The 21,553-nt window shown below is 46.7% G+C and overlaps 1 protein-coding gene across 1 annotated transcript in view; it reads right to left on the reverse strand.

Annotated features, from left to right (window-relative positions):
* The window catches only part of eag (potassium voltage-gated channel protein ether a go-go), a 144,322-nt gene that overhangs the window by 19,867 nt on the left and 102,902 nt on the right, over positions 1 to 21,553 (reverse strand). The window contains exons 2-7 of the mRNA XM_050180924.3: positions 9,111 to 9,473; positions 8,065 to 8,486; positions 7,271 to 7,390; positions 4,920 to 5,165; positions 4,097 to 4,283; positions 2,053 to 2,273 (exon numbers count right to left, since the gene is read on the reverse strand). Of these exons, the coding sequence (XP_050036881.1) occupies positions 2,053 to 2,273; positions 4,097 to 4,283; positions 4,920 to 5,165; positions 7,271 to 7,390; positions 8,065 to 8,486; positions 9,111 to 9,473 (1,559 nt within the window). The remainder of the gene's footprint in view (positions 1 to 2,052; positions 2,274 to 4,096; positions 4,284 to 4,919; positions 5,166 to 7,270; positions 7,391 to 8,064; positions 8,487 to 9,110; positions 9,474 to 21,553) is intronic.

Genomic DNA, 21,553 nt, shown 5'->3' on the forward strand with positions numbered 1-21,553 from the left:
TATGTACTTCTGTACACTGATAATGCGCGAGAGTTTGCTACATTGCAATTTATCAACGCGGCTGTCTAGTGCGTCCATGAGCAGTTACTCTTAACTTATTTATGACTGTTTTCTTAGACTGCCAAGATATGCTGCCTGTGTGAAAAAAAAGCAGGAACGCCGGCTGGTGACGCAGTACTTTTTCTAAATTACATAGGCGATGTATAAAATTCTTGTGCTTTCAGAGCGGTTTATGTAACATGCATAGTGACAGAGTGAAACTAAAGCTACTGGGTGTTCTGTTGTTTTGTATTTCTTGTTATGCATCAAGCACAACAGTATTTGGGTATGTACTGTAGCATTTCAACATAAAACATAATATGTATGCTGACTTCAGTTATTGCATGTGCTCGGCTTACAAGCTCAAAATTTGAAGCATGTGCTGTGAATACCACATGGCCATTGGTCTCAAGCTCGAAATGCGTATGTATAAATGAGCAAAGGATAAGTGGAAAAAAGGAAGTATCATGGGCCTCGTATTGACCAGGTTTTTATTGACTGCGATCGGCACGATCTGCGAAAAACAAGTGCGATATGGGTCGAGTGACTCGAGGCGAGAGCGCGCGGAGAAATCATGCGAGTACCTGGTGCACGTGAGGACGTGGAATTCTCGCGCGACAAGTGTGCCTTCGCGTGCCACGAGCACGGAATAACCGCGTGTGTTGAGCAACAAACGCGTACACGTGTACCCGCGTCAAGCGTGCAATACGCGAACGATCCCTACAATGAACTCCTATTTTCATAGCATCGCTAACACCGCGTGCACTTCGCTTAAGTATCTTCTAAAACAGTGCCGAAAAGCACAAGCAAGGTATACTTATACCTCGCACACGCGGGTGTTTGTTGTAGGCTTGAAATTCTCCCGGCCGGTTCTGTGTCACCACGCAGAACGACGCTCTCGGTCATTTTTGCCGGCCGGAATCTAGAAAAAAAAGTCTTTCCAGACTCAGTTCGGTTGCTGCATCCGAAGGCGCAGCAGCCAGGCACGATTTCCTTGCAACCAAATGCGAGCGCGACAATCGGAACACAAAAAAACGTAGGGAACCTGCGCTGCCTGCGCTCTAACTCAGCCGGCCCGCCCGGCGCTTGGAAGGTGTATGGCGCCCCAGAGGTCACGTGGCACGGTTGAGCCAATGAACGCGCCGGCGGCGCGGGGAAAACGAATGCGGTACTCTGAAAGTTTTTCCAGTGACTCTACAGCACACACATACCTAACGCCCTCTGAACGCGACAACGCGAAACCGCCACCCGCAGATGCATGTGCGCGTAAGCACACCGCTTTTAAGTCCGATTGCGGAGTCAGTGGAATACCGGACCATCCCGCGGCGACTTTCGCTGCGTCACACGACGCTCGACAACGTTTTATGGTGTCGTCGACGTCCACAGACCCTTTTGCGATGCTTTAGAATGTGTTTTGACTGTTTACGGTTTCTTTCCGCATGTATTCGGTAGTGAGACAACCTCCGTTGTTTCTTTCTTTTTTTACATAGACTTGCATAATGACCTTCCCATCCCTCCCACAAACGGTGCCTATACAGTAAAACCGCGCTATAACGAAAACGGTTTTAACGAAGTAATGAGTGAAATACTTAGCGCACAAGGACAGAGCGCTGCCTGTAGCCTTCATTCCTTCCGTATAAATTGTGCTCACGGTAGGGCTTTTCCTCGACAAAATAATCTTTAACCAACCAGCACAAGCAATACTCTGTCGAAGTAACGCGTATAACGAAGTTCGACTCACCCCCCCCCCCCCCCCTTGAACTTCGTTATAGCGAAGTTTTACAGCATCGACTTCGCAAAAAAAAAGAAGAAACAGTTGCCATAAGGGCGCAATGTCTGCGTACGTTTTTGTGTTTCCGCGTTGTGTTTTCCGTGCGCGTTATCCGTGCACGTTATCCGTGCGGCACGACCTCGACAATCACGGCATTGCCTCGTGGAACATAGCTCACTCGGGATAACGGAACGTCACCGGCTCTCATGGCCTTCAGTCAAACGCTGCGTCTCGCGTCGTACCTTGGGGCAGTAGCTGAGCACCTTCTTGGTGTCGATGCCCTTGCTCATGGCCCAGGTGGAGACCACGTAGTCCATGACGCGCTCGCTCAGAGCTCGCGGCACCTCGTGCAGCTTCATGAACTCGCGCACGTTGTTCAGCATCTCGTGGTAGCGCGCCGTGGCCGACGTCATCTGCTGGATGATGGTCGTCACGTGACCGAAGATGGTGGCGTACAGCAGCGCTGTAACCCAAGTGACGATCACCCAAAAACAGCTTCGCACGAAGAAAGAGCAGCATTGGATCGACAGTTTGTCCTTCTTTCGATATTATTTGGTTAATAATTTCCATTAGCACTTTTGTGGCCCTGAGGCCAATATATAGAGGAGTGTTCTTTTTTTTAAACAACAGAATGAGATATCTGAACTCGTACAAATAGAAAATGAGGTTAGACTTAAACACGACTGAAAATTGTAAGGACTGCGTTAATAAAAAAAAATTGCAATAATATGCATATAAATTACAGCGGTTTCAACCTGTACGGAACTATACAGTTGAATACGAGTGTTGCACACATTAAAAGAAAGCACATACAGCCATTAAATAAATACATATGTGCACTTGCGAACTTGGAACGTAAACTCCAAAGCACAGCTACCACGAACACAACGAAAAACATAATAATACCGATATTCAATGAGAAGCTAATCAATTTCTTTTCAAAATTTTCTACCCTGTTAGTGGGCAACAGAAATGACGCTAAGTGGTGCAATTGCAACAATTTTTTGCGCAAACTTTACGTGAGCTAGGTGAGTGTAATGATGTTATGGGCTCCTTTCAGTGCTTGGGCGGGCTTCTTTTTTTTTCAGCTATACACGCATGTTACGAGTTAAACAAAGGACAGAACGACAGCTCGAATGTAGGAGAGGAAAACGAACACGCTTATTGCTTTTTTCTCAGCATCCATGTTACCGTATCCCGTGTCTTCTATTCGATGACGACCTGCCTTACTCAATTCAACCTTACGGACATATTATTCGCTGCAAGCTGGGCATGTCCTGAAGCAAAGAGGATGGGGATGGTAACGGTAGCCGTACCATTTGCAACAAATCACCACAGTTCATTCATTCATTCATTCATTCATTCATTCATTCATTCATTCATTCATTCATTCATTCATTCATTTATTCATAAGATACTGCTTTCTGCCTTTTCGCAGCCAAGGCAGAAGCAGGTACATCAGTTTTAACGCAAAGAAAAGTATACAACAGAAAGGTTCTACGTTCACAAAAAAACCATAGAGGAAAGTATCGAAAAACAAATAATAAATCGCGCGCAATCCTTACGCCCAACATAAAGCTCGTACGCTCGCAAAATTACAGCTTTCTGAAACAAGATTCAAGCACAAGCGCACCTAACAAGGACAAGTAAAGTAAAAAAAAAAAGAAAGACAGACTAAGATTCATTCTATTAAAGACATAGGCACAGACGCGAAGTAACACTCCTGTTGGAGTACACCGATAAAGTTCATATAAGCTAATCGACGAAAAAAATAAAAGCCTAGAAAAAAGAAGGTCAGAAACAAAAGTTCTGTGGTAAGCTCGTAACTGAAAGACGGGATAAATCAACAGAAATCTGCAAGCAACCGAGGCACCACAAAAACAAAACGATTCGATTTCAGCGAAGTTCTCTACGATGAATAAAGTCTTACTCGGCTAGGCCAAACATTTAAATAAATGTGGTCAGCGACACCTCGATGACCATTGAGACCCCCAATGCGGCGTGCCTCATAAACATATCGTGGTTTCGTGCGCGTAAAACCCCATAATTTAATTTAATTTTGAGGAAGGGAAGACGGAACAACATGACAGATCCCAACGTGAAGAAGCGACAAAGAATTGAGTACGGCAGTTGGAAGAGGAAAGAAGAATGACTGCGGGTCACGATCAATAAAAGAAAAATAAATCGACGGAGGAAGACCAAACTAGACGCAGGTGAGCAGGGGAGGGCGTGACGTCGTAACCGTGACGAAGCAAGAAAGAAACTGGCAGCCCCCCGCGCGCTCACCTCCAATGATCATCATACATATGGTGAAGACCTTCTCGTTGTCGGTCTCGGCGGCCACATTGCCGAAGCCGACGCTCGTCATACATGTCATGGTGTAGTACAGTGACGTCACGTACATGGTGCCCCGAGGGGGCCCGCCCACCAACTCCGCTTTCAGGCCGTGATGCGAGTCGTTGACGTAGCGGACCTGCGTAACGGCGATTTAGCGTCGAACCACCCACGGCCGCTCTAATAGGCTACGCACTATACGTAGCGGCCTATGGTGCTGCAATGTCTGCCTTTCTGACCCTACGTACAGACGTTCACGTGTGAGAGAGATGCTATATAAGTGATCGCGCATGCGCGCACAGCACGAACTTGCCCTCGGGCGCACAGCACCCATAACGCATAACATACTACCAGATGGCGAAATTGCACTTTTGGAGCATGGGCGACGACTGTGCACGCTGATATGCTGCCAATTCCAAGCTTGTGCTTTAAGTAAAGGCTGCTTCTTGGATAAAAAATCGGTTGATATAGTCAGAAGCTCGCATTATCGCTTTTCGCACGTCTCTGCTTTACTGTGGTTGTCTAGATTGCGCTGTGCTAGCGAAGGAAAAGAAGAGTCGATAGAACTATAACGTATATAACTTATAACTCAATTCGACATAGTTCTAAGCGTAGCCTCCGAGATCGCGCGGGCGCACTTTAGCTCCGGCCGTGGCATTCGGCACGCCTTCGCGAATCTCGGAGGCCACGGTTCCAATGCCTCACTTCGCTCCGCGGGCGAGCAACCGCAACGCGTTTCCTCTCGAACACCGCGCACGGTCGACGGGCGACTCGCCTTGAACTGTGACTGCGTGACGTTGGCGAGCTTCCAGAGCCAGCTGAACTGGACCCCGTTCTCGGCGTCGCTGCGACCGATGCTGTACCAGATGCAGGCGAGCCAGTGGGCCACCAGCATGTAGAAGCAGAGCAGCAGGATCAGCATGGCGGCGCCGTACTCCAGGTAGCGGTCCAGCTTGCGTACCACGCGGCCTAGCCGCAGTAGTCGCACCACTTTGAGCGCGCTGAATAGGCTGCCGATGCCCTGGGTGGCACAAGGGTTGCGTGTTACAATAGTCGAGTTTTCGAACCGAATTAGAGTGACGGGCACACTGCACAAGCTGACGGCGTCGCTGGTTCAACGTATACAGCAACTCCTCGGAAGATGCCCCGGTAACTTTTCTCTTTTTTTTTTTTTTTGCAGAAAAGGTCTTCTTAGGCGACTTTGGATAGACTTGGAGTTCGTGGGATCTGGGTATGTGGCCCTCTTCTGCCTCGTATTATTACACGATTTCAGGCATTCTAGAGCACGTAGGAGAACGAAAAAGGCGTCATAAATGAAGCTTGTAACGAAAAAAACGACGCTAAACGTTAGTGTTGAGCTCTGTACGCTGCTGTAAGTGCATGATTAGCGCAAGAAAAAGAGGCCAAAGTGAAACCTAGATGCGCTCGTTCAAAACGTGCACGCCTAAAACAGGAACCAGAATTGTGGCTTTGCTCAACAAAATAATATTGAGCCGGTCCCGGAAATACTGCAGTCAAAAAGATAGTAAAAAGTAAAGCAAACTAAAGTAAATGTTGGGTAAATAGCTCTGCGTAAGAGTAAACCACAAGGTACACTAATGGCACCCCAGAGGATCCTGTCTTTCTTAGATGTCGATCGCTGTTGAGTAGCCTGCTTTCTACGATATAGATATATACGAGACAGTTCAGTTACAACAACTTCTCTCGCGTGGAACTCACAGCGTTCTTTCTGGAATAACGCCGAGCATCACTACACACCTATTTGAACTTGCGATCCAATGTGTCATTTCTGCACGTTGTGTGGCCTTTCAAGGCCCCATATTCCGTTGTGCGACCTATACCGGTGTGCGACCTTGAAAAGTCCCACAAAGGCACGATGATTGGCCTTGATAGGCTTGATAGTGTGTTCCGCACCGTATTCGTGGGCATGCTGCCCATGTAAAAATACTTTCTTTGTAAAATTTAGCGGATGGGACCGCTACTGTGCACAGCGTACAATTTGCGAGAAAACATAGCCCATCTTATTCCGCTAGTGCAGACTGATCGAATTCCAAAGGACCGTAACAGTGATGGCGCCTTGAGGAACGAAATTTAATTCGACCACGGAATATGAAGTGCTGCCTGCGCCTCCCGTGCTACAAATGTATCTTTAACTTTTCCGCGAGTGATTGGTTTCAAAACGAGATACTTTAATCATGTATGCTCTGTGTTTTGTGGACGTTACGTGCCTCTCGCATCTCCTGGTTCTGTAATAATAACACACCCGTGGAGTGGTACGTTAGGCCTGCCGCCAGGCAGTCTCATTAGTTTCCATCAAAGAGCCTGTCTCTCTCTAGAAAAGAAACCAGCCTTTCAAAGAGCAAGACGAATACCCAATATATTCCTGCATATCTATCTATCTATCTATCTATCTATCTATCTATCTATCTATCTATCTATCTATCTATCTATCTATCTATCTATCTATCTATCTATCTATCTATCTATCTATCTATCTATCTATCTATCTATCTATCTATCTATCTATCTATCTATCTATCTATCTATCTATCTATCTATCTATCTATCTATCTATCTATCTATCTATCTATCTATCTATCTATCTATCTATCTATCTATCTATCTATCTATCTATCTATCTATCTATCTATCTATCTATCTATCTATCTATCTATCTATCTATCTATCTATCTATCTATCTATCTATCTATCTATCTATCTATCTATCTATCTATCTATCTATCTATCTATCTATCTATCTATCTATCTATCTATCTATCTATCTATCTATCTATCTATCTATCTATCTATCTATCTATCTATCTATCTATCTATCTATCTATCTATCTATCTATCTATCTATCTATCTATCTATCTATCTATCTATCTATCTATCTATCTATCTATCTATCTATCTATCTATCTATCTCTATCTATCTATCTATCTATCTATCTATCTATCTATCTAACCTTATGTAATCTCGTTTGCTATGGAATGCAGGCTCCAAAAGTCTCAGTAACGTCGCATATTCGGCCATACTGAACTCCGGTATCAAATACACCGATCGGACACTCAAGTGTACACTTAGTATACGAAATTTCGAAAGTACGCACACCCCTCCTTACCTGTTGGTCCTCGCCGTTGTCGAACGCATTGAAAACGTCATACGGCAGGCACGACAACAGGTCGATGGTGAACCATGACTTGAGGTAGTTCATGCGGATTATCTTCGGGTCGGACACCACCTACGACGGGATGAGAGAGAAAAAAAAAAAATTCATGTACGCAGGATATGCAGAGTGCTTCGACAAAGGTTGTCTCCGATTATTAGTAGGGAATTTCAGACAACTTGATAGTTTTTGGCTTACGGTGACGAAGACATCTGAATTTGCGTGATAATAACTACTACGATTATGAACAAAATTTTGCTAATTAACATATAGTGCGGCAGCAGTTGAAAGCTCGAACCTACCAATTCAAGTATGCCACTGAAGGGTACGTTATCGTGTAACCTACGGCTGCAGTATTTATGTTCACTCCTCATGCAATGTCTCGCATCGTGGCCTTTGAGGTACAATACTAAACGAATGAGTAAGTGAATGCATGCATGAATGAATGAATAAATAAGAACACTCCCGACCCTCTTCGCATAGTCTCGCGAAGCACTGGCACCTGACTAATCAGGTCAACTAAAGAACACTCAACTTTGAACAAAGTTGACTGGTCCTCTGAGATTCACCAGCCCGATCACTCACTCACTCACTCACTCACTCACTCACTCACTCACTCACTCACTCACTCACTCACTCACTCACTCACTCACTCACTCACTCACTCACTCACTCATTCACTAACCCCCCCCCCCACACACACAACGAATCGCGCGTCGGAACAGACAGCCTACAACGGAGGGTCTCACCTCTCCTCCGGGTCCGACGAACGTGGTGTGGAAGTTGAGCACGATGTCGATGAAGAAGATGACATCCACGATGGAGTCGAGAACGAGCAACGACACGTCCTCGCTCGTCTTGTTCTTGAAGGCCACGTTGTACGGCACCATGATGGCCGTGTAGAAGGTCAGGCACAGGATCACCCAGTCCCAGATGGCTTTGAAGGCGCAGTAGTGGAGCAGGATGTGAGGCGGCGTCTTGGGCGCCTCCTGGCGATACTGGGGAAGCACCTCGGCGTTCAGGCTCATCATGTGCGCGATCTGCGACTGGCGAGACGTGCCGGCACCGGCGTCCGCTTTGATGGCGGCCGGAAGGTGCGACGAGAACTGTACCAGCACCGATCGACTCCGAGTCACAGAGCGGGCAAGCCGGGCGAACTTGCTCAGGCCAGCTGCAGTGGGGACGATGGGAACAGACGACAGGAGAGTATGTTAAGAGCAGACGATAGCAGTAGAAGACACCAGCAGACGACAGAAAAATGAGGGAGGGCAAGAAAAAAGGTTTACATAAATATGGAACAACGCGTTATAGGGAATGTTTCCCCAGACACCTCAGACGCTAAGATGAAGAGATCAGCAGCGGTACTTGCAAGGCAAAGAAAGCGCCGCGGTAGCAGGGGCCCAGGCACAGCCCCAGTTTTTCTTTTCCAAGGCATTGTTTAGGCAGATTAGACGCCAGTGCGCGTACTTCGCTTTGTGGAACAATTTTTTTGCTTCGAATGCTCGAATTTCACAGTAAAACATGTACATACGTGTCAAGCAACGTTCATATGGACTCGTGTGCGGATCTTTTAAGGAGGCATGTAAGTCAACAGGTTCGTGTGGCTGGTTGGGCAATCAATCAATCAATCAATCAATCAATCAATCAATCAATCAATCAATCAATCAATCAATCAATCAATCAATCAATCAATCATTCAGTCAGTCAGTCTGTCTGTCTGTCTGTCTGTATGTCTGTCTGTATGTATGTCTGTCTGTCCAACCTAATCTAAATTTCATCTAATCTGAAGCCGTACCTTTGGAGACGTCGTCCTCGAGGGGTTGCTTGAGCGCCGTGATGTCCCGGAATGTGAGCAAGAAGAGGACGACCATGTCCTTCTCGTTCTTGATGGGCGCCACGTGCAGCAGCAGCCACAGTGGCGTCCGGTTCTTCCGGTACAGCAGTATCTCGAGCTGATCCTGTGCGTGCGCGTCCAGGCAGTGCTCCAGCTTGCTGATGGTGGGCCGGTCGGTGAGCTCGCCGTACATGAAGCTGCAGCGGCAGCTCTTCTGCATCACTTCGGCCCGGTTGTAGCCGGAGATCTTGCAGAAGCTCTCCGAGCAGTACACGATCGGGTAGTCCACGATCTGCGCGTTCGCCAGCAGGAAGCTGCAGTCCGCTGCGAAAGCAGAAGACAAGACCTCACGTGAACAGACGGCGATGCCTGGCATGCTACGGCAGGGGGTACGGGGGGTGCTCTGCAAGTTACCACCTAGTGGACTCCTTCGTTTTGTCCGCTGCTGAAGTGCCGATTGGCTCAAGCCGCGTGTCTCCATCTCACGCGTACCCCAGCCCAGCCAATCAGATTTCAGCAGCTGAAGAAGTGGACATGTCCACTAGGTGGGCACTCACAGAATACGTTGCCAAGTAGGGAGTTCTCCACGTTTATTGTTATTCATCATGTTTAATACAGATCCTTATGTTTCGAGACGCTGGATAATTGCTTTCCAAGCATTCTAGGCTTGAAATAGTCGAAGTTCTCGCATCTGACGTTCCATAATAGAGAGTTCTCGCGCTCAAATCACATTTCGTAAGCTCGACAAGAAATTCGCGGGAGAATCGAAGATTGCTAAGCTGTTCTGCACTAGCATATGCTTCTCGTGATTCTGAAGATGCGAGGAAACGCGGGGAAACTAAAAAGAAAATAAAAATTCAACCGACAAATTTAATTGCCGCCTGAAGGGGATATGCACCATGCATCTCACGTGAACACAACAGCAGCTTGCGCCATAAAACACCACACATCATCATCAGCAGCACGCACACCCACAGACGTATGTATACACATACGCGGTAAAGCTTACCCCAAAGTTTCGCTAAGGCCCGCACAGAGTAAAACAATTTACACCCTTAAAAGTGAACGAGGGTGTAAATCGGTCTGCAACTGACTCTTACACGCATAAAGGCGTAACGGTGTGAGTGAAAATGTGTAAAGGACATCGTTACACGCAAAACGGCGTAAGGGTGTGAGCTATAGACCAATTTACACCCTCATTGACGTTTAAGGGTGCAAGTTATTTTAGGGTGTAGACCTCAGAAGACCCAGCAGCGCACTTTCGTAGTGCGCAGGGCGCGGACGGTGCTTGCCCACTTGCCGAAAGTGTCTCGCGGTTCCATAAGCTCGAGTCCAACTGCAAGCGCTGTGCGATCATCAGATATCTAACTCTGTGACGAGTGGCGGTAGCAGCAGTCACGTGGAACGTGCTGTAAGCCCTATGAAACGTAAGACATCGTAAGAAATCGCAGATATGGAACTTCGTTTCTCATATTCTTGCGAGGTTCCTTTTTCATTTTTAGAACCCCACTCCATTCGGATTAGAGGAAAATATTTGCAAGAATGTGTCGCTTATAGCTAGAACCAAAGCGGAATGAGACTACGTCATCAAGTGCGAGAGCGCAATCGTCAAGGCCAAGTTTCAGGAGAGAGAAGCAGGCGGGCGCACGAGCACGCGCGCGCGCGCGCACACACACACACACACACACACACACACACTACACACACTACACACACACTACACACACACACACACACACACACACACACACACACACACACACACACACACACACACATCATCGTTGCACAAATAGCTGCAGCTGCAGTCCAGGGCTGACGCGCACTGCCCGGATTCATGTAAAACACTGGAATTCAATGGCAGCGCGCCTCCGCTTCTGTTCAGTACCTACGCGCTGCAAACGCACGCTCAATGACGCGGAGTCTGAAAAAATGGAAGGGGGTATATACCGCACTTGCCGGGTTATAGTCCGCAACCAGTGTGTATCCTGGGCTCATGCGACATATGTACCGTGCCAATGCTGGCCGAGCTTAATGGAAATCTCTAAACTATATGGCGCGTTTAGAGGTCTTACACAAAACACGTTTTCTTCTAATTGCAAAGTGTTTAGGGAATCCTGATGAGCTTGCTTTTGCCTCCATTTTTTTATTGTTTAATGTTATTGAAGATTTTGTCAATGAAATATTGTACGAACTGCTTTCTGATGTGACTATAATAAGGCATGTTTGTAATTTGATGTGCTGGCAAGGTGTTTTATTACTCATGATGCTTTTCTGTTTAGTTCAGCTGCACCAGCAAGGTGAACTCCTCAGTTAAGAGGATTATGTCCTCTTTCTTGCCTTGAGCCTTAAGGGCAAACCTTGTGATTGCCAGAATGAAATTAAACAGATGATGAATAAGTTAAATAAAGTAATAAATTTAGTCCGCATGGGCAAATGTGCAATTAAAATGAACAGTTCCTCCTTAGTCCGCACTCGCTGTATTGTCCGGAGGCGCTCCTGCGAGCAATAAATACGGCGGTTTCGGCTAAAAATACTTTTGTCATTGTTTGCAATTGTACATACACTGTAATTTTGTAATTGTAACATTCGTGAGAAATGTTAGGTGCTCAGATCGCGAGCCCTCGATATTAGACTGCACTATATCAAACTTTCATTGCTGATTTCACTGTGTGATTTAGCACGGCAGAAAGTTCCAGGCGCCGTCAAGCCCCGTGTTTTAAAATTTATTTTTTTCTTTTTTTACAGCGATACCTTTCACGAACTAATTCTCGCAGTCGTTTTGATGTCACAGCCGGCAGTGCTCGTGGTTAGAATCCCGAAGTGCAACGCCATAATTTTGTTATGAAATAAAGTGGCACTGCAGCACCCCGCGGGGATTCGAACTTCGACCTTTTACTCTAAGCAATGCCGCGTTCAACAGTGCAAGACAGAATGTGACATAACTTTGTCCAGCTCGGGCATTACTACTTCGCAGTGAAGTATTATTATCTTTGAAGCTTGCCTACGATCCTAGAAATTCGAATCGTGTATAGTCGGCCACCTTAGCCCGCTCCACGCGAAATTTCGCCTTTTAAATGGTTAAAGTCCGCGGACTGTAGTCCGGATGATGTGGTACATAGACACCATAGCGGGAGTGACTGAGTGGGCGAGTCGTACACGTGTCCATACCCAGTGCGGTCCCCGGAAAATGGCCCATTCAGCGTTCATCTCGGAGATGCTTTCTTTCTTTCCTTCTTTTTTTATTCCCTCTCGTTTCTTCAAGCGCTCCTTCTAATAGGGGGCCCGTGTGCTCCGCCGGCCGATACACGTTTGAACTTAGAAGAAAAGGAGAAAAAAAGTTATGACGCAAAAAAATATCGTAAAGGAAAGAGTGTAGAGGAAGAAGTGAAAAAGGGGTGTCGGGTCACAAGGTTCTTCCTCGGAAGTACTTTGAGTCCGGAAACGGCGGGGTTCCTGCGCCAGGTGGGACCTGCTCTCAATCGTTTTTTTTGTTGTTGTTGTTTCGCCGCTTCTCGACTCGTACAGGTAAGACAAAGAGAGAGAGAAAAAAAGAAACTAAAGAGAAAGAATTGAAGAAGGTACGGTGGAAAAAAAGTGCACTGCGCTTCTTTTTATTCGTGCAAGGACTACGTGCAGTGTAGAACCCCAAGCAGTGCCTCAGAGATGTGGGGTAAGAGGGTGGGGGGGGGGGCATGGACACGGTGTGATTGCTGTGCGTCAGAAGCGTGGAGGGAAGGAGAGCGCTATGGTGTGCCCTGCGTGCCACCCCCCCCCCCCCCCCCCCCCGGGCGGGCGGCACGCAGTAGAGTCATTAGGGACCTCCCACGGCGCGTTGCGCCGTGTCAAAGAACGACACCGCGGGTGACGGCGTTGCGATAAGCAAGCTTGTTTGCAAGCCGACTGCGGTGCACCGACTGCTAGCCTCCTCCTTCTCCCCAACCACCAATAGCACCGCGGCAGGTTTCCTTTTCCCTTAACTTCGGCCGCCCCCACCTGTCCCATAGTCAGTTTCCGTTTCCTCGCATGCGATGAAGAAAAGATTAAGACGACGCGCAACCGCGAGAAATTGTGCTGGAAGGAACGGCGACTGCGTCGTCGTTCACTGCTGACTATGCGGTACGTGCAGGCACCGGGTTTCGTTTCCGAATTCCAGGAATAAAGAGAAAAAAAAAGAATGAACGAAAAACAAAGGCAACAGACGGGAAGGGGAAGAAAACTCGCGAAACTGAGCGATTGACGTCGCGGAGGTGCGGAGTCCTGCTCTGTGACGTCGGCGGAACGCGCGATGACGTCAAGGCCAGCACGTGAAAGTGTCGCTTCGCACGTTGTGCGTGTCTCAGCAGATTCGGGCGAGATTGCATGGTAACCCGAATTGTGCCACGTTGGCGCTTCGAGCCAATCAGAGAGGGCACGGCAGCCCTGTGGGCCAATCAGATGACGGCTTCGACCGTGTGGCGAAATTCGAAAGCGCTCGGAATGCCCGTAATACCCCGGGAGTGATCGAGGAGGCGGCCGTATTGTTGCCCGGCCAATAGGACGAAAAGCTACGCGTCACCTCGATTCGCTTATATCCGGCAGCACAGTGGAAGCTGTGATTATGGCATAATGTGGCGCGTGTGACGTCACGTGAATGCCCCATATAGCACTCCTGTTCCGTGCGGTGCAGGGAGATGGAAACGGCGGGAAGATACTGGAGAGGACCAGGGGATGCCTCGACGACAGGGACACCAGGAAACATGAGGAGGAACAACGCGCTAGTGCCGTCTAGGTTATCGAAATAATGTAGAATTAAATAGAGAGTTTTAGAAAAAGGGAATGCACGCGGCTTGTGCACGCAAGAAAGAAAGCCCTACTCGGGTTTTGCTGGGAGCCGAGTGGCTTGGAGGAAATGGCACAAGAAGGAAAGGAAACACATGAGATTGGAAGACCGGACTGGTGCCAAGACAGACGACAGGAGGCATCCGCCCTGTCTCGTGGTCTGGTGCGTTGTCTCCTTTTGTGCCATTTCCTCTAAGACGAACCTGTGCCAACTAGGCGAAAAAGTCTTACCCAAGTGACTTGCCTGCGGAATCGGAACCCAAGCCGCTTGCGTTCCATAATCTAAAGCCTGCCGAAGGCACCGCTAACGTTCCTCCATTGATGCAACCTAGTTGAACTACTATGACACTGCCGCATTCTTTTTCATGTGTGTGCGTGTGCATACGCTCGTTTTCTATCTCTATTCTCTGTTTGTGATTTTCATTTTTTTAGCTCTCTGTCTCCCCTTACCATTTCTCCTATGAAAGGTAGTAAACTGGATGTTTATTTTCCGGTTAACCTCCCAACCTTTCGCACCTCATGTCTCTCTCTCTCTCTCTATTTCCTAAACGTCTCTATTAACGTAACAGCATCAAGCAACCTCAGTTCGCTTTGGATGACAACCATATGCAGTAAAACCTCGTTATAACGAAGTTCAAAGGAGAGCTCGAATTACTTTGTTATATTCATTACTTCGTTATATCCACTACTTAGTTATATCCATTACAGCGTATGCTGCAATATGAATATCTACTGGGATTTCAAGGACAATTTCACTTCGTTATATTCGCTATTTCGCGACAACCCGATTCGTTATAACGAAGTTTCCATAAGAAGAAACCATGCTTGCACAGGAAGAGAGCTGTTGCCCCCCCCCCCCCCCCCCCCCCTGATCGCTGGGTTAGTTAGTTATCTCTGGAGGATGCCTCCGTCCCACAATGTGCATAAAATGAGCCGATGACGACTATGACTGTGGGAAATGAATTCCGCGAATATATGCTAGGTGGATGAATCCGTACAAGACTGAAGTTGACAGGAAGATAGAGGCTCGAAGGGATGGACAGGGGTCGAGCGAGGAGTATCTCCGGAGCCAATGTTTGAAAACACAATGAAGGGACACACCTGTCGCGTTTCACGTACGTATCCCTTGTTTGTCCTTTCTTTTTCGCGAGCCGCCCCGCATGTATTTACATAATGAACCAACTTGCTCGAACCAAAGTTTGATCGAGACAAGGGGGGTTGGCTTCGTCCTCCTAGATAAGACGGTTGTCAGCTAGTCGAAACATTGGCTACATTCGACAATCCTTGTTCAAACCACTGTTAATAACGACATGAAGAAAGTTTCATGAAAGGTAAAAAAATTATCAACCATCCACGAAGATACAAGGAAAAGCCACACAGGTTTCACAGTAACGCTTTTTCACTCTTTTCCACACCTTTACTCCTTCTCTAGTACAATGTAGCAGACTAAAACGTACTACTTCTGGCCGACATCCCTACCTTTAATTTCTCTCTACTATGCACACATTCTATTTATTACTCTATCTCTCCCTTTCTATCTACGTATACTGTCATGGGTCAAAATAGGACACAATATACGCTAGAGTGGAAGTTTTTTTTTTTAAATTATGGGGTTTTACGTGCCAAAACCACTTTCTGATTATGAGGCACGCCGTAGTGGAGGACTCCGGAAATTTCGACCACCTGGGGTTCTTTAACGTGCACCTAAATCTAAGTACACGTGTGTTTTCGCATTTCGCCCCCATCGAAATGCGGCCGCCGTGGCCGGGATTCGATTCCGCGACCTCGTGCTCAGCAGCCCAACACCATAGCCACTGAGCAACCACGGCGGGTCGTGAAAGGTTAAAGACGAAGTGCTAATAAAACGCAATTTAAATGCAATCACCCTTTCATCTGGGCTGACTTCTCAATTACGCACTATTCTTTTCTTGTCAGTTTTACCTATCCTGTATCTTTGTCTCATCATAACCATCATCATGATCATCATCATCACCATCGTTTCTAATAGAGTAGTCTCTCGACCCTACTTCAGACGGGTCGAGAGAATATACTATACATAACCCCGCCTGTTACTACACATAACACAACTGTGGCTGAACGGGCGAAACGGATCGTCGTTTTTCAAAAGCGCCATTTTTTTTTCTTTCCGTTGCTGTGCTTACTGCTTCGGCTATCAGGCAGAATCAACCAGCCCAGAATTCGTGTCCGAAAGCCGTTCAGGACAAGAATAACGAGGTGCTATTTATACACCTATATCTGTGCTATCCGTGCAAACTCATTAAGTTCCTTGCTTTGTGCAAGGCAGCGCTTGAAAAAAACAGGCACGTAGCATGGCAAGCTATATATACACATAAAAAAAAAGAAGAGAAAGAGCAAACTTTCTCAACAAGCTCGCTTTTTACCCGCCTGCTGAGCGAAACGACGGTTTATTAGAAAAAAAAAGGCCGGGAAATCGACTCGAACTAGTGCGTTCTAGCCGGCGACTTAGCAGTGGGGGAAGGAGACCAAAAGGAGAGGGAGAAAATGATGATGATGATGGTCATAAGGAGAGGGTAGTAGAAACGTGTAAGAACGAGGATTGAGAGAACTCGGGGTGAAAGCTATAGGCTGCAAAGATAACTGCCAAGATCGCCCCATGGTAAAAATAATTACCTTGTTATACTTCAGACACTGCACCAGCTTTAACCGACTAAAAATAGAGGGAAAGAGAGAGCGCGAAGGAGGAAGGAAACAACTAAACATCGCCACATACCTTCAAACGTATGCGAAAACAATTGGCCGAAAGAAAGGGTTACAGTAACTGCCCACAAAAAGACAGAGCTCGTACCGTAGGATCCCATAACAGATAACGATTGCCTGATGGACCAAAAAGAACAAAGAAAACGGACGTCGTTTTTGGCGCGGGATTCATTAGCCTTGAGCACAACCGAACCGTTAAAAAGCCATTACATCCAATCTTCCCCTCTTCCCCCTTTTGTTCTTCTTGCGTCTGAAGTGTTCAAAAGAACCTTCGGGTCGTAAATTTTTGATGCCCTTCCGGCGTATCGACTGTTTGGGAATCGCCGGCAATTGCGAAAGAAATCAAAGCCGCGGTACATTACGCGGTTACACGTGACGAGCTGAAGATAATGGCAGAAGCCGCAGATGCGTATCCGCATACACGTGAAGTTGTGTAGCGTCGCCTGCGAATACGAACGGTGCGATTACGCTGAAAACCGGAAGCGGAAATGCTGCTTGCTGCAGTGCCACCACCTCGTGGCGCTTTCTACGTTAAAGCTATTTGGTTGTTCGCCATTGCAGGCATCAGTGATTGCAGGTCCGTTCGATTCCGACCGCGCTTCCCGCCGAGCCTGGCCAATACCCCCTAGATAGCACAAGGCCTGTTTACTCTGATCCATGACGTCACCATACCTGGCCCGACATTTCCGTTGCCAAGGCTGGCGTGATGAAAGCGATGACGTCAAAATCACTCTTGCCTACTCGTGAGCATTCCCATTAGATTCTATGGCAGTCGGGCCAGGTAAGTGACGCCATGGATCGGAGCGAAAAGGCCTTGTGCTATCTAGGTAGTATCGGCCTGGCCAGCACCACCTAGATAGCACAAGACCTGTTCAATCCCATCCATGACGTCATGATTAATTAATTAATTAATCGACTTCTCAAACATTGTTATCAGATTAAAAGTGTCAACGTGAAAATTGCAGAGCAACGTGAAAAACTCCCGCTACAGGTTTCTGTGGCTCAATAGGGGCTACGTAAAAGTTCTTTCTTTTTTTTGCGAGCGTGAGAGAAGCCCGCGAATAAATGCAAAGTTCCTCGAGCGGCTAGTCGCGCGGGAATTGTCATGCGTTTACACTAATACCATTGACTTCGCTCAAAACACATCGTCGATAAACTTCGGAAACCTTTTGGGAGAAGCGCAATTTGGTACCCCCTACACGGGCGGCTGGTGTCTGCTGCGTTCCCAAGCACGGGCCCTACTCGAACAGTGAGTACTGCGAACACGAACAAACGCCAGACATCCGACACAGACGACCTTATCACGGGTGGCAGCTATAACTATAGAAAGGAGGTGCACCCCGATTAACAAACGGAATTCTCGTTTGCTTCTATTCCAAGAGACATTGACCAGAAGTTTTACAATAGTTAGCTTCATTCTATCAGTGCGCAATATTCCCGTTTAGCTTCTGAAAAGATTGCAGATGTCATTGCCATATATTGCACGATGCTAAGTGGTATACTGAAACGCCAGTTGCCTATGTAGATCGAAAATCGTCGAGTATCTTAGCTGTATCAGTGGACCAACGCCGCGAAAAAGTGGACAGGCCAGCTACACGAACCTTCTTCAGCCTGCAACTCGCCTGAAATGCTTCTAATCTAAAAAAAAAAGAACTCTCTAATCCACGCTGTGAAGGTGGTTGGGCAGCGAAGGTGTAAAATACAACTAGAACGACTACCCACTTACGACGAAGCTTGAAATTATTCACGTGGCGACATTCACGCGCACTTTACGTAATTACGAGCCTAAGACGTTTCGACGGCTTGCGACTGGACTTGCACCGCTACTTCGTGAACCTGCAAAGAGTGTGGGTCACACATTCCACACTTTCGCCGCGCCTTGTACGCACGCTGCCCTTGAGGAGTCCTCCCTGTCCTTGCCCTTACCACAGCACCTTCACGACACAAATCAGTTGCAAGCCGGGTTCTTCGTTTGCATACAAAATTGCAGTTACGTCACTCCCTGCTTCGTACGCTACGGTCGCCGCTTCCCAGCAACTGCAGCTGATGCAACCGTAATCTTTACCGGGAAGCAGTTGCGGCGAACGCATTGCGCGACGGCGAGCTGTCTGGTTCTTTTGCTTTTCTTTCCCCCGCACGGCCGGCGCCGCCTCTGCCGCGGAGGTGAGCGCCATCTGCCGGTGCTGCGAGGAACCCAGCGGCGCAGGCGGCGTGCGCCTCTCATGCCGTTAAGCTGTTTTATGTGTGTGACTAACTCTACGTCATTCATTACACTACATTTGTCAATTGTGTGCATTGACAGTTTTTTTGTTTTGCACTATAGGCTTGTATACATTCAACTTGTTTTCACTGATCTTATTTTTCTATGCTGTATTTTTGCGATTGTGTGTGCTTCTTTTAGTTAGCTTGCTCTTCTTTAATACAACTCTACATTGTTATTCCTCGTCTGTATATTGTCTCTTGCCAATTCATTCATAAATCAAGCTGTTTTAATGATTACTTTGTTTCTGTGTACTCAACGCTAGTACCTCAACATCTTCCAGTCTTCTTGAGCAACGCGCTTGATGATATGCCGGATATTGATATTCACTACTTCGGAATAGTCAGCCTTCTCCAAAAATTAAAGCCACACTCGGCACCAGGTCCAGATAGGATACCGAATTTTGTTTTGAAATCCTGCGCATATATCATATCAAGGTATCTAGAAGTACTGTACCGCAAATCTCTTGAAACCTCAGAATTACCTGAAGACTGGAAGATGGGCGACATTGTTCCGATTCATAAAAGCGGGCCCCGTGACAGTGTCATGAATTATAGACCTATATCCTTAACTTCTGTGTGTTGCAAAACCCTGGAGCAAATAATTTACACTAACATCTTTTCCCACCTTCAAAACAACAGTTTCTTTGTTCCTTACCAACACGGGTTTAGAGCTGGTCACTCATGCGTAACTCAGTTAGTGGAATTTACCCATGACATATTCACATCATTTGACAAAGGTTTACAAACAGACGGCATACTATTAGATTTCCAGAAAGCGTTTGACAAAGTGTCCCATGTTCTCTTACTTCATAAGCTTTCACTTCTTGGTTTACCAGAAAAAATACTTTATTGGCTCAAAAACTACTTGACAGGTCGTTTACAAAGAGTGGTAATTAATGGCACAGAATCAGAATATGCATGCGTATCTTCTGGCGTTCCGCAGGGTTCCGTCTTAGGTCCTCTTTTATTTCTCATATATATAAATGACATTGGCACAGGAATCACTTCGAAAATCCGGCTGTACGCAGACGATTGCGTCCTTTACAGAGAAATTAATAATGATTCCGACCGAGTAGCATTACAGACAGACCTAAATAAAATTTCTTCGTGGTGTGACAGGTGGCTTATGTCCCTCAACGTCTCAAAATGTAAGCATATTTGTTTCACCCGCAAGCGGCAACCAATCCGTACACAGTATTACTTGAACGGCTCCCCTTTATCAGAAACACGCGAAGCTAAATACTTAGTTAGGTGTCACATTTTCCGCCGATCTGACATGGAATCGTCACATTCAAAGCATCACTTTAAAAGCAGGGCGAGTACTTAATTTTATCAAACGGAACTTTAGGCACGCGCCACTAGATGTCAAGAGAACACTTTACCTAAGCAACGTTCGCCCGATTCTCGAATACGCGTCTGTTGTGTGGGACCCGCATACACAAATTCTTGTGAATAGCTTAGAAGCGATACAGAAACGTGCGGCCCGTTTCATAACCGGCATTTACTCATTTCCAAGCAGCATCACAGAAATAAAACGGCACATATGTTTAGAAGATCTTTCGCTACGCCGTGTTGTTTCCCGCCTCTCTTTCCTTGGAGATGTCGTCTTCAATCGCACACCACTAAACAAAGAGACTTATCTACAACCACCAACATACATATCTGGGCGCCGCGACCACTTACTTAAGATAAAGGAAATATGCGCGCGCACAACAACATACCAAAACTCCTTTATTCCCCGTACAATCCACGAATGGAACCTGCTGCCTCCTGAACTAATTGAAGTTGCTTCTGATGTCGCATTCCCCACTGCTCTCCAAGCATATGTTTGCAGATAAAAATGCACTCGCCATTTGTAATCTTCTTTGATGTTTGTTTTGCAATGTTAGCCAACGTGCTGTGAAAATAAGTGTATCTTGTTACCTGGGCGAAACTTGTTCTTTGTGCTGTCTCATGCGCTCCCTTAAAATGTAACACATGTATGATTAGTATTGTACCCATGGTCTGAAGTGTTTAACCTTTTAAGAATGTGCAATCTTGTATTTTATATTGATTATCTGTCCTCCCAACTGTAATGCCCAATGGGCGAAGTAGGTATGTAAATAAATAAATAAAAAAGAATAATAATAAACTGAACTGCCTCCCAAGTGTTTACCTACGAACACGACATAACCATTGGGAGGTAGAGCTGTGCAGCTTCGCTGTAAAAAATAATTTTAAGAAAGGCGAAGAGCAGAGTGAACTCAGTTTCGCGATATACGGGGACAGAATTTAGACAAAAAGGAACGCTTGGTGCTGCACCGAATGTGCCCAACATTGTTTCGATGAGCGACCCGGAACGAACGCGGTAAGTAGACATCACGATAATGTCGTTACGCAGAGAATAATGGTAACTATAGGCAGTTTTAGAGCAGCGTTTCGGCGCCATAGGTGCGTTAAACGCAAGCACTCTAGGGGACTCTATGGTTTGCGTCCCTAGATATTTAGTTAAAGGTTTCAACGTTTCAACGGGAACGCGAATGTGAAGAGATGGAAGGATGGATGGATGGATGCTACTAGCGTTGCTTTTGGAACGGGCGGTG

The sequence above is a fragment of the Dermacentor andersoni genome, chromosome 7, assembly GCF_023375885.2.
Source record: "Dermacentor andersoni chromosome 7, qqDerAnde1_hic_scaffold, whole genome shotgun sequence".
Lineage (NCBI taxonomy): Eukaryota > Metazoa > Arthropoda > Arachnida > Ixodida > Ixodidae > Dermacentor > Dermacentor andersoni.